General features: G+C 45.5%; 1 protein-coding gene across 6 annotated transcripts in view; it reads right to left on the bottom strand.

Moving 5' to 3' along the window:
• The window catches only part of PPP4R1 (protein phosphatase 4 regulatory subunit 1), a 57,463-nt gene extending 45,110 nt beyond the window's left edge, over positions 1-12,353 (bottom strand). The window contains exons 1-2 of one of the 6 annotated variants that reach the window (XM_087818941.1): positions 12,260-12,353; positions 12,021-12,065 (exon numbers count right to left, since the gene is read on the bottom strand). In XM_087818941.1, coding sequence (XP_087675067.1) covers positions 12,021-12,065; positions 12,260-12,266 — 52 coding nt within the window. In that variant the 5' untranslated portion in view covers positions 12,267-12,353. Of the gene's footprint in view, positions 1-11,212; positions 11,344-12,020; positions 12,066-12,259 lie in introns of those variants that run through there. The other 5 variants (XM_087818939.1, XM_087818938.1, XM_087818940.1 and 2 more) reach the window with 5 other exon arrangements.
• Positions 12,354-12,901: the final 548 nt, after the last annotated feature.

Here is a 12,901-nt window from a genome sequence, read left to right as displayed (position 1 = left end):
GCATGACCTCCACGTTACCTTATGCAGGCTCTAGAATTCTGTGTCTGGACCAAACTGTTTCAGTCTCGACTCACACTTGTTAACCTTAAAGATAAACATTAATAGTATCGATTCTGGTCTACGGAAATCCAGTGGCAGTGGGGAAGATTCCTCCAGAGGTGACTGTCAAACAACTGTTTAAGACAAGCTTGGAGCACTTACCTCTAAAATGCAGATTCCCAGATCTCATATGTAGACACTGATATAAAGACTGAGGGCGAAGCCCGGGAGAGCTCATTTTTAATAAATACCCCCACTAATTCAAATGCAGACTGTTGAACAATCATATTTGAGAAACATACTCCTACAGGGTAACAAAGTCATACTTTGCTTCAAATTCTGTCACCACTCTATCAGTCACGGGTGACAATTATTTCTACACAGAAGGAAGTGTTCCACTCTGCAGAGGCACTGGCGACAAAGGCTCACTGCTATTTCCCAGTACTGCCCCCTCCTGTCATTATCTGTGGGATCATTCTGGCCTCAATCCTACTCTCCAAATGCAAGATTTCCTCAGTAATTCTTTTTTTAAAAATTTTTTTGAATTAATTTTCTAGAGAGCAAGGGGGAGGGAGGGGGAGGGTGGGGAAAGGGAGACATCGGTATGTTGCCGCACTTATTTATGCATTCATTGGTTGCTTCTTGCATGTGCACCGACTCAAGATAGAACCTGCAACCTTGGTGTATCAGGACATTCTAAGAGGCCAGGGCTCCTCAGCAATTCTTTTTTTTTTCTTTTACTATGTTTGTATTGATTTCAGAGAGAGGGAGGGAGAGGGAGGGGGAGAGAGAGAGAAACAGCAATGATGAGAGAGAATCACTGACTGGCTGCCTCCCGCACACACTCTGCTGGGGATGGAGCCCGAAACCCAGGCATGTGCCCTGACCAGGGGCGACCTCCTGGTGCCTGGGATGATGCTTAACCAACTGAGCCACAACGGCCGGACAGCAATTCTTGATTGGACTAATAAAGCTCTAGATTTCATCTTTGTGGAGGCCACATGGATGCTGAACACTTCAGTCCTACCAAGTCATACCCTGCCAATGCAATGCCTGCCACAGGTTACAAAGAGAAACACAAAATATAATAAAAAACTATCACCACGAATGAAAAAATCCTACAGCATATATCCTAAGTGATGGCACAGTCAATAATATCTTCAGATAAAATAGCATACTTGGAGTAAATGTAGCTATATACTGTTATAAGGCTTCTATAGCCCAGCTGGTGTGGCTCAGTGGTTGAGCATCGACCCACGACCCAGGAAGTCATGGTTGGACTTCCGCTCAGGGCACATGCCACATGCCCAGCCCTCTCCCTTCCTCTCTCTGAAATCAATAAAAACATATTTAAAAAATAAAAATGAAAGGATTCTATAGTTTATGCAAAGTTGTACATTAACTTTAAATAGATTATGATAAATTAAAGATGCACATTACAATCCTTAGGAGTAATCTTTAAAACATGCAAGAAAGGATAGCTAGACAGCCAACAGAGGACAGCTCGTACTAAAAATAGCATGAGCAGGAAATCTTGAATTGTCCTGCTCCTTCCCACCTGCCTGGAAAGTGAGTCATTCCTTTGTCCAGCCTATCCACGCCTCATCATCAGTCAATAGTAGTACCTCACAATTCACCTCACCTCATCTCACCATCTCACATCATCACAAGCAGGGTGAGTACAGTACAGGAAGATGCTTTGAGGAAAAAAATAAGAGGGAGACCCCCACATTCGTATAACTTTTATTACTGTATGTTGTTATAATTATTCTATTTTATTACTAGTCATTTATTGTTAACCTCTTAGTGTGCCAATTCTTGGAAGATACAGGAGGACAGAGAGCAAGAAGAGGGTATTCTAAGCAGAGAAATCCAGACAGGGAGCCAAGGAAAACCATGTCATATTTAGAAAACTTCCAAGCAGTTTAGTACAGGCGGGGCACAGGGTTCGCACTGACTTGAGGCAGGGGCAGCAGGGGAGTGTGACCAACCCAAATCAACTTAGCCTTATAAACATTTAAAGAGTAACATTATATTTTGCAAAATCCTCTTTCCTGGCTAGAGAAATCACACGACTACTCTGTAGTTGGGAATGGCATTTGAGATTTTCTAAGTAGAGTGGTGCCTCGGTTTTCGAATGTGATCCGTTCTGGAAGACCATTCGAGTTCTGAAACATTTGAAAACCAAGGGATCAACAGCCGACAGCTAGGCCTCAGGATCTTGCCCTCCGGAAGCTGTGTGGTACGTTCCACTTCCCAGGCATGTTCGAAAACCGAAGCATTGACTTCCAGGTTTACAGTGTGTGTAAACCGAAACGTTCATCAAGGAGACGTTCAAAATCCGAGGTACCACTGCAATAACTTAAATTCGACAGTTACTTCCTTTAAGCAACAGACAATTGCAGGAAGCGTACATACTTACTCAACTATGCTATAATAAATTTCTTTAAAATATTTATTGATATTTTTTCTTTTTTTTTTTTTTTTTTTTTTTAGAGAAAGAAGGAGGGAGAGGGAGAAAGAGAGATAAACACTGATTGGCTGCCTCCTGCAAGCCCCTCATGGGGAATTGAGCCTGGAGCCTGGGCATGTGCCCTGACCGAGAATGGAACTGGTGACCTTTCAGCAGTGCATGAGATGATGCTCAGCTGCCTGAGCCACACTGGCCAGGGCTGCTATCATAAAATCTGATTAAAAGTACCAATGATTAACTAAAACCATCATTTACTTTTTAAAAATTGAGAGAGAAGCAAACATTGCGATAGCTTTTCCAAGCCAAACAACCTCTCTGTCTTTACAGAGCATTCTGAGAGAAACCGAGGCCGCATTTCACGCCTCTTCCAATTATCCTACACTCTTAGTTGTCAAAGAGCAGTGGGGTAAAGGTACATAGGAACCTAGCCCCTCAAGAGCGCAACATTCTAACTCATGGAGACAGTCTCATTCTACCTGCATTAATGCTATAAGTAAGCCTCTTTTCTATTTCTCTTCAACAATGCCTAGATATACTACAAATTCATGCTAATGTCATGCTGACTCAGTAAGAATTTTGAATCTAGCCCTGGCCAGTGTGGCTCAGTTGGTCTGGCATCATCCTGTGCACCAAAAGGTTGCCAGTTTGATTCCCACTTGGGTTGCGGGCCTGATCCACCAGTAGGGGGCATGCAGGAAGCAGCTGATCAATGCGTTTTGCTCTCACGTCTGTTTCTCTCCCTCTCCTTTCCTCTCTCTAAAAATCAATGAAAAACCTTAAAAATATATTTTTTTAATCTGCTATTGTTAAATCTTACAATTCTCTCACAAAATGTTTCAAATCCCTATTCTAAGTCCCAAGGACTACTCTCAAAACATCAACCTCCAGTCCTGCCTTACTATCATACATGCTTTTGATGTGCTCCATAGCGCCAAGAGAGGCGAAAAAGTGCCAGCGACCAAGAGAACAAAAGCAAGGGAGAGGACAGGTTGAGTGGTTCGCCTGACCACCATTCTACTACACGACCATACATACATGCTTAAGGGCATGAGGAGGAGACTAAAAAAGTGCTTCAGCTATTTTCATATGCTTCTCAAATGGAGCATCTCACTATGACTGTCTAAAGATATATTTTCCAACAACATGGTCTTTAACACCAACCACCTCATCTAGGAACAAACTACAGAAACAATAAACTAGTTACAATGGTGGAGGAAAAATATGACCGTTACACTTGTAAATACGGCCATGTAGACCATCCTTTACAAGCAATATGAAGGTGATTAAGGGCAATTCTGACTACATGGGACTTTTCCTGACACAATGAATCTAGATCTTAAGCTTGCTGTTCTCTAAAATGACTTTTTCATCAAACTTCTTAAAGGTATAGTTGCTTTAGCAGTCTTCACCTCTCCATCAACACAAATATAATCTCCTAGTTTTCATTCTTGTGACTCTTCTCCAAGATTAGCAATAATATGTCAAAACTGGGGAGCCCTTCTTAGACCTACTGTGTAACTTCTCTACAGTGTTTGACAAGGCCGACACTCCCTAGAGCCTCCTCTTAAATTCTCTTTTCTTGTGTTCTCTGGAAGTACACAATCCTGAGTATTTTCCTGCCTTTCTGGACTGTTCTTGCTTACTTATTTCTGACTCCTTTATGTAAAATAGATAGCACAGAGGGAGTAAATGTAGCTATATTTCCCTCTACTTTTGTACTCATATATGCATTACACAGACATCTCTCCTCTCCCTTGATAATCCTCAGCTTCAACAATCACTTATAATGCAGATGACCCCCAAAATACTCCTGCTCTGATCCCCAGATCCATAGTGGTAGACAGACATGAGCAGAGCAAGGACAATGGGCCAGGTACAGAAACTCACCAGGGCAGAAGGCTCCAGATGCCTAGCAAGGGGCAAAGCTGGGAAAATAAGACCCTTCTCCCCAGGGTAACCCATCCTCTCCTTCAGACCCCCTGAAGATAACATCTAGGCCTCAGTTGTATTTCAGCTCCAGGCCCAGAAAAGCAGCAAAACCAGACAAGTGACAAGGTGGCTGTCTCAGGACCAGCTACACTGACTAATGACCTCCTGGCACCAACCAATCAGTGGAGATGACAACCCTGAAAGAGCACACCAGGGAAGCTGATAAATATTCTATTGAGAGGCTCTCCTGAGACTTCCCTTAAGACTTCCACCTGCTAGAAAGAAAAACACGCTCAGGACAAAGGACCTGGTGCATGCTCCCCACCAGGGCAGCACACCAGCGCCACCTCCATCCCCCTTTTTCCCTCCCAGGGGACCTCACAAGACTTGCAACCAGGGGAGCAATGAGCAGCGGCAGCTTGTCCCGGGCTTACCCCCTGAACCTGTCTCCAAGGCCCCCTTCTCTCTCTGACTTCTCAGGGAGCCAAAGCAGCCCAGTCTCGGCTCTCCTGTTGTATCTTCTATGCTCTTCCTTGTTCCACCATCCTAAGTATATTTCTGCTGCCAACATGGACGCAATACCCTGTGACTCAATGCTGTGTAGCCTTTCCCTTTGAATATTCCCATCCGCTTGTCCTCAAATAAATTCAATTTTTCTTTATTCATCGACTGAGATGGGTATTTAGCCTGCCCGCGCACCCCCAAACCTAACCTTCCAGTAACTGAGTTTGACCACCACTGCCCTGGACTGTTACAACGGCCTCAATCCACCCACTTCAGTTTCTCCTCATTGTAATCCAGAACCACTCCAATATTCCCCAAGTACTGCTCTGTGCAATACATTCCCTGCTCTTCTTTCCCTCTTCCCCTACCTACCTCCACCCCGACACTTGGAGGGAATATGAATTAAGGCACAACTTTCTCATGCTGTAACTCAAGGATCCCCATGACCTAACCCCAACCTACTTTCCCCCACTGCATATGCCCGGTGCTGGGATCCATCTTCTGCCACGTGCCCCACCACTTTGCTTCTGACTGAGATTCCATCTGTCCCATTTCTGCCCTTTATCATCACCTCAGTTTAAATGTACCTATTTACAACACAGCATGGAAGCACTTCCTAATCTAATTAAGATCTCTTCCTTCTCTGAATTCCCTGCAACCTCGGGGGCCCATCTTTTACTCTGCCAGTAACTGCAGTGTTTGAATTATTTTTTCTTCTTTTTTTTTTTCCTTCCCATTTTCTTCTATTTCCCCCACCCCTAAAACAGATAAATTCTCTCTGAAGACAAAGACTGCCTTGCTAATCTTTTTTATTACCTAAAAACCAGAGTTTAAGGCTTCTCTTGAAGAACGTGAATTCATTAATATTTGTTAATGAAAAGGCAGTCCCTAGAGACACTTGAAAGGACAAGGGTACTTTAATCATGCTTTATTCTCCTCTAAGACAGTCACGAAATCAGCATATTAATGCCTTGGAGAAATACCACACCAAAGAGAGCTGATTAATTTATACAACCTAACTTTTCACCGGTTGATCAAAACTGCCTGTTACACAGAGCCTCTAATACTATCCTCTAAAGCAGAAAAGAGCGGACAGTCTGACCTCCCCTTCAATTTTCCCTTCACATTGCTTAGGCCACAAAAATCTTGCCAAATTACTTTTTCTGTTTCCTAAGTCTTTACATCTTAGAAAATGAAAGGCTACAAGATACACCATAGATATTTAATCATTTTTTATAAGTTACCTTAAGATTTGGGACTTTCAAATGGTATTTTAACAAATAAATACATCAATAAATGGAGAGGGAGGGCAAGATCTTCTGTAGAGCAGAATGCCAGCCAGGTAAGAACCACAGACACCTTCTAACACTACTGGAAGGTTAGTTTGGGAATGAGCTATTTCCCCGGTGTCAATTTATTTATGTCCCTTACTAATTACAAAAGAAAAAAAAAAGTGGAATCTTTAAGTGGAGATATCTGGGGAGCATCACCTTAACCAAGTGGTTAAAATTTCCACCACCAATAATGGACAACAGACATCAGGTGCATTTTGAGAAACACTGATAAACTCAGAGCATTATTTCCATAGTATTCCTGCACCACTCCCCAACTCCCCCCAAAAATGGACTCTCCAAAAATATCAATATTATGAAAAAGACTGAGAAACTGTTCCAAATTAAAAAGACATGACAACTAAATGCAATGCAGAAGCCTGGATTGGCAAGATAGTTGCTATAAAGGACATTATTGGACAAGTGCTCAAATCTGAAAATGGACTATGTATTACATAATTCAATTGTATCAGAGTTACCTTTTCTGCATTTAATTGGTGATTGTGAGAGAACGGCCTTGCTCTCAAGAGATACAGGCTAAAAGATCATGATCTCTACCACTTATTCTCAAAAGGTGCAACAAAGAAATTAAGATTCAGAAAAATGTATACATTACATTGTGTGTGTGTGTGTAAATAATTGCAGAAAAATAGAGCAGACTGGCAAAATGCTAACAATGGGTGAATGTTTTGTGTAGGTCTGAAAGTTTTCGAACAGTTTAATTTAAAATGAGTTATTTCATTATTTGACAGCAACTTAGAAGTTAGGTTTATGGGATTATTTAGTGTGGTGAGAAAAATCAAGATTCATCTCAGCAAGTATGCAGTGAAGGTCTACTATGTGCTGAGCACTCTGTGATGGGTGAAGAATAAAAATGTTATAGACCTTGGACTTACAGTATAGCCAGGGTCAGCAAACTATGGCCAGCAGGTGAAACTGGCCCATGTCTCCTTTTGTAAATAAAGTTTTACTGAAAGATAGCTATACTCACTCATTTACATATTTGCCTATGACTGCTTTCACCTTACAATGGCAGATCTGAGTAGGTGCAACAGAGGACACGTGATCCATAAAACCTAAAATATTTAGTATCTGGCCCTTTCAGAAATTTTTCAACCCTTGGTCTAGTGATGTAGCAGAAATGCAATTAAGTCACTGCTTGGGGACCACAATTAACAAGAAAAGAAAAATAAATTTGAAGGACCTTATAGCCTCGGGCAAACAGGCATGTCAAGTTTCAATTTGTACTTTGTGACAGTATGTTTATTAGAAATCTTCCCTTCAAATATATTAAATGTTTACTAAATTCTTAGAAATGATCTAATGATACCGTTTTAATTTAACCTAGTTATGAATAACTGGAAAGGAGCAAAGGGAAGGCCAAATATTATGGACATGCCATTTGTGCAGCTTTGCCAGGAAGCTGCAGTTTAGACACATGCCCAGTAAAGTCTGAGTGAAACAGAGAAGGTATCTGTCAGTCACACCTGGGAACAGGTCATTGGCCAGAGTAGGCGAAGCCACTGCAACCACGGGAAGATTTAAGATACTTAATCTCTTAAACAAAGTAGTTCTCACTCTTGGCTGGCTCTCTTTTGCCTCTTGCCTTCCTGGCTGTGGGACTCTCATGCTCCTGCATTTGCCCCCATGGCTCGCAGCCATGTAGACCCCACACACAGTGGACTAATGGACTACAACTAGCCTGATGCTACACTGGACCCAGCTCCACCATGGAATGGAAACTCTGGACTCTGGCTTTGCTTCTAGCTCTACTGAATCCCCAGCTGCACATCTTCCAGGATGGGATTAAGGAAAATGGGGCTCTGGAAACCGAGAGATGTAACTCCACACAAATAAAAATCACTCATCTTGCCGTGCGAATCTAAGAAAATTATTTTTCTCGAGATATCGTAAGAACCCCACTTCTGCTAGCAAAGGAGAAAGGCAATCCACGCATTTCTCAGATAACATTTTTACTAGTAAGTATGAAATTGTCCTATAGCATGTTCAATCTCACAATTAAGTTTAAGCAAGAATAATTTGCTAAAGCTCACTCTATGAATATTTTAAAAAACATTTCCCTAAAGTATACACATAAATAAATAAGACATCAATGTGTTTATCTGCTTTCCAATTAGCTACCAAGATGGTGCTTCTAAACAGTATTTGACAGTCTGAGAAATATCAAAGCACTTGCAGGTGTGGATCTCCCATACATTATAGATGTGTTGTTTGTTCCCTTCAGCAAGTAAACATCTTCCTTATAAATCTATTAACCCAATTACTTTGGTTAGTAATCCCTTTTTTCCCCCCACAGGTAATCCAATACCACCAACCCCCAATAAATAAAGTCTTGAATTTATTTGAAGTCTGGAAGTTATCTCTACCAAAAACTACGTTGATAGGTTTTAAATTATTTTTATAGATGTAAAAATTATTTTTATCAAATCTGACTTTGAATATAAATTCAAAGCAGTATATAAGTTTAAATATAAATTCAGCAGTAAGATTTTGGAGTGACTACTTCAGGTCAATCCTAATGACAGGATCAAGACACATCAGATCACACTGATGTTCTTATGCACTTTTTAAAAAAATTGAACTTACTGGGGTGACATTGGTTTGTTCTTATCCACTGACTGGTTCCCTCACACATGAGTACTTTAAAACAAACAAAAGAGTATATCTTGCTTTTAACATTCTCATAACAGGCAGGAGCTACCTACGACAAAAAAGTATTTTACCCACCAAATACTTAGAGAGCATGCTATTATTGCCTTAATATACACTAGAATCTTTAGGAGGTTAAATGACCTAAATAAGTTGTGAATTAGGGGAAGCCAAAATCGGAAGGCAGTAAGAGCACAGTAATAAAAAGAAGTAAATAAAATAATAAATATTGTGTCAGGTTTTAATTTAACCTACCACTTGCAAGTTAGGCGACTGAGCAAATTAACTGTTAGGTACGAAAATACAGTAATTAATAAATAATACAAAAATAAACTGTGTTTCATGTACTCGCAACTATAATTCTACTTTTGCCCCACCCTGCACAATGTACCAGTTTTTACATACCCAGGGTATCAGTCAAGTCAGTCTTTGACCAACCCTTTCCCCTATTCTACCCACTTTTCTATACTGACTCTATACATAGACTTTAGGGCTTAAAATAAAACAAACCAAAAGACCTGAGATGCTTACCAAGGTCTTCCAATTCACCCCTTCAAAATCTAGACCCTGCCCAGGTCCTCTCCTAGTCTCCACAGCTGCACGTTAGCTGTACAAAAGTATTTACCCTCTCTTCTGCCTTGGTCTAGGTTCTGCACTTAGGAAACACAACCAAGGATATTTTTCCATTGCTCTGAGGGAGGGAGGGGAGAAACAGCAATTGTTTGCATCCCGCACGCCCCCCACCCCCCTTTCCAGCCGACCAGGCGCCCCACCAGGCCGGGGAAGGAACCTGCAACCCAGGTATGTGACGTGCCCTTGACCGGGAATCGAACCTGAGGTCCTTTGGTGCGTGGGCCAATGCTCTAACCACTAAGCAATACGGGCAGGGCTCTGCTCTTTCTTTTAAGCCTTCTTACACTTTATTCATGATAACAACAAGCACACAATAGTCACTATTTACCAGGTACTGTTTTTTTTTGGTTTTTTTAGAGAGAGGAAGAGAGAAACATCAACGTGAAAGACAAAGATGGATTGGCTGCCTCCTGTTTGGGGATCGAACCCGCAACCTGGGAATGTGCCCTGACCAGAAATCGAATCTGCAACCTTATGGTGCACGGGATGATGCACCAACCATGCCACTTGCCCAGGGCTACTGTTCTAAGTGCTTTATATGCATTAATTTACGTAAGGCTCTGGACAACTCTATAAGGTACGTAATATTTATATGCCTATTTACCAATAACAAATCTTAGGCTCTGAAAGGCTGAGTTACAGGAGTCTGTGCAAAGTGCCGATGCCAAGACTGGAACAAAGCAGTCTGGCTCTAGAGCCTTATCTATTCACTACTGTGCTATACTGCCTCTGACACCTTCACTATCACACTTACATTAAAACTGCTTATAAACCACTAGAGGGCAACGGATTGTGACCATCTTTTGCACAGCTATGTCTTCAGTATGGAGCAGAAGTCTTAAGGCTCATGAGTAAAATCATTGCTGAGTTCTTCACAGGTTTGCTCTCCCCTCTAGACTGTGCTCCCTTAAAGGTCAGACAAGACAAAAGTGATGCTGCAGTTCATCCTTTAAGAGTGCATAGCACCTAAGTGAAAATAAGTTATCACACAGAAGTTCCTGCTCCACACATTGCTAAACACCTGCTGAATGAATTTATCTTCTATTTACAAAGTCTTGAAGCAAAATACAAGAATGAGAAGCCCGTTTCAAGATAACAACCAGAGCCACCTCTCTAATCCTAACTTTGTGAGAAATCAACAGCTGCCTTAAATAACATTTTAAACTTACTCGTAGGCAGATCAGCTGACAAAGGTAAAACATTAAATAAAATGTAAAAGTTGTCTACTATATGAGTACTGCTTCCTTTAAGGGCTTTTTACTTTTAAAAAAAAGACCAAAAAAAACCCCAAACACCCATACTTAGCAAAAGATGTTTGCATATGGTTCAGTTACTTTAAAAACAATCATTCTTTTTATAGAATCCTTCTAAATAGTAAATTCCCCTTAATTCACTCAAAACACCCAGATATTTAAAAATTAAGCTTAATTTGGACACGGAAAACCATGATAGACAATGCTAAGGATTAATCACACACTATTTAAAAGAGCAATTTCAAGCTGCAGCCATCTCTGACTTACTTATACGTACAGGTATCAGCCACAGTAAACCTCAGCCTTGGCAGGCTTTCCCCCAAATACAGCAGAAACACCACCATGGTTATCATTTCGACTCGGAACAAATTCCAAATTACCTTTGGGGCCAGCAGAGCCCATACGAAGTGAACAATTCCTTTCTGATACTATTCTGGAAACAATGTCAAAGCTTTTTCTTAAACAAAAGAACCAACTCTTAAAATTTCAGTATCTCAAAGAAAAGATGGACCGGTCGTATCTGAGGAGGTCTGGGTAACTGGTGACCATCTGCAGTCCAGAGCCCGCTGCCTGAATTTAGTAATTCCTGCCCAGGCCACACCTTCCACCCTTCCCCTGGTCCTCAAGCAAATCGGACAAGGAGCCATGTGAAAAGGGGCGCGAGCTGCAGCGCAACCCCAGGTAAGCAGGCGCCACACGGCGGGAAAGGGGGGCCGCGGGGGACCGGCGCCCCGCGCCACTCCGAGCCGACCCCTTCCTCCGTTACAGCCTCTTCCTTCCTCAGGAGGGCTGCGGGGAGGGCGGCCGGAAGGCGCTCGGAGGACGAAAACACACCCCGAATTCCTATTTCAAAATCCTGCCTACTTCTTTCTTCTTTCAAAACGGCCCGCCGGGCAGTTCCGGAGCCCACCGAGATTTGGGGCTGCAGAGAGGGGCGGCCGGCGGGGCGGCAGCCGAGCGCGAGCGCCGCACGGGGCATCTCCCGCCAGCGGCACGGGCGCGCCGTTTCCTCCAGGAAGCGCAACGTCCCCTCAGAACCGCGACCCCGGCCGGCCCAGGGCCACGCCTCGCCCACCCGTCCCCCGCCGCGCCGCGCCGGGCCCAGGCCGCCGGCGCCCGCCCTTCCTTCCCCCGCTCCCCGCGGGCCGCCGGCCGCGGCCGCGGCCGCAGCAGGGCGGGCGCACTCACATCCGTCCGCGTCCTCCTGCAGGTCCTCCTGGAGCAGCGAGAGGTCTGCGCCGAGGGGAGAAAAGAAAGGCCCTGTTAGAGCCCCCGCGACCCGGCGCGCCACCCCCGCCACCCGCCCTCCCGGCCCCGCGGCGCCTCCCCGCGCCCGGACCCCGCGCCGGCCTCGGCCCCACACGGGGCGGCGGCGGACGCGGGGAGGCGCCGCCGCCGCGCGGCCCGGAGAAGAGGGGGCCACGTACCCGCCATCTTGTGGTCGCCCCCTCCTCCTCCTCGGTCTCCCGGGGATCCGGGGCTACATGGAGCGGCGCGAGCCGGGGAGCCGGTGGACGCGCGCGGGAGGGGCGGCGAGGAGGAGGGACCGGCCGGCGGGGGCGCGCGCGCGCGGGGCGGGCCGACGGCCGGGGACTGGGCCGCGGGTGGAGCGGCTCCCGGACGCCGGGGGTGGGCGGCCGCCGCGGGCCCCGCGCCTCGCCCCGCCTCGCCCGCCGCTCCGTGCGGCACCGGGGCGGCCGGCGCTCCCTCCTCCCGCCTCCCTCGCTCCCGGCCCGGCGCGCGCTCACACCCTCGGCCGGAGGCGCCCTCTCGCCGGGAGCAGCGGACGGAAGCGCGCAAGCTGCGGCCGGCCGGGACCCCGCGGCTGTGCCCGGCCGCGGGCAGGGCCTCCCGCCGCCCCACGCGCTTTATTGGGTCACCGGCCTCGCCCCCGCCTCGTCGGCCGCGGCCCTTTTCCGCGGGCGCGCTCTTCGCTGCCCCGCGCCCCCTCCCCGGGGCTGCACGTACGTCTGCTCGGATCCGAGGCCTGTCGGAGGCCGAGGGTCCCACCCTCCGGGGGGAGGAAGCGCCGCCTCCCCGCGCGCCCGGGGCCCGCGTGGAGCGTCTGG

Source organism: Miniopterus natalensis, chromosome 7, assembly GCF_054644295.1.
Source record: "Miniopterus natalensis isolate mMinNat1 chromosome 7, mMinNat1.hap1, whole genome shotgun sequence".
NCBI classification, from domain to species: Eukaryota; Metazoa; Chordata; class Mammalia; order Chiroptera; family Miniopteridae; genus Miniopterus; species Miniopterus natalensis.
This window is presented reverse-complemented; position numbering and strand designations above follow the sequence as displayed.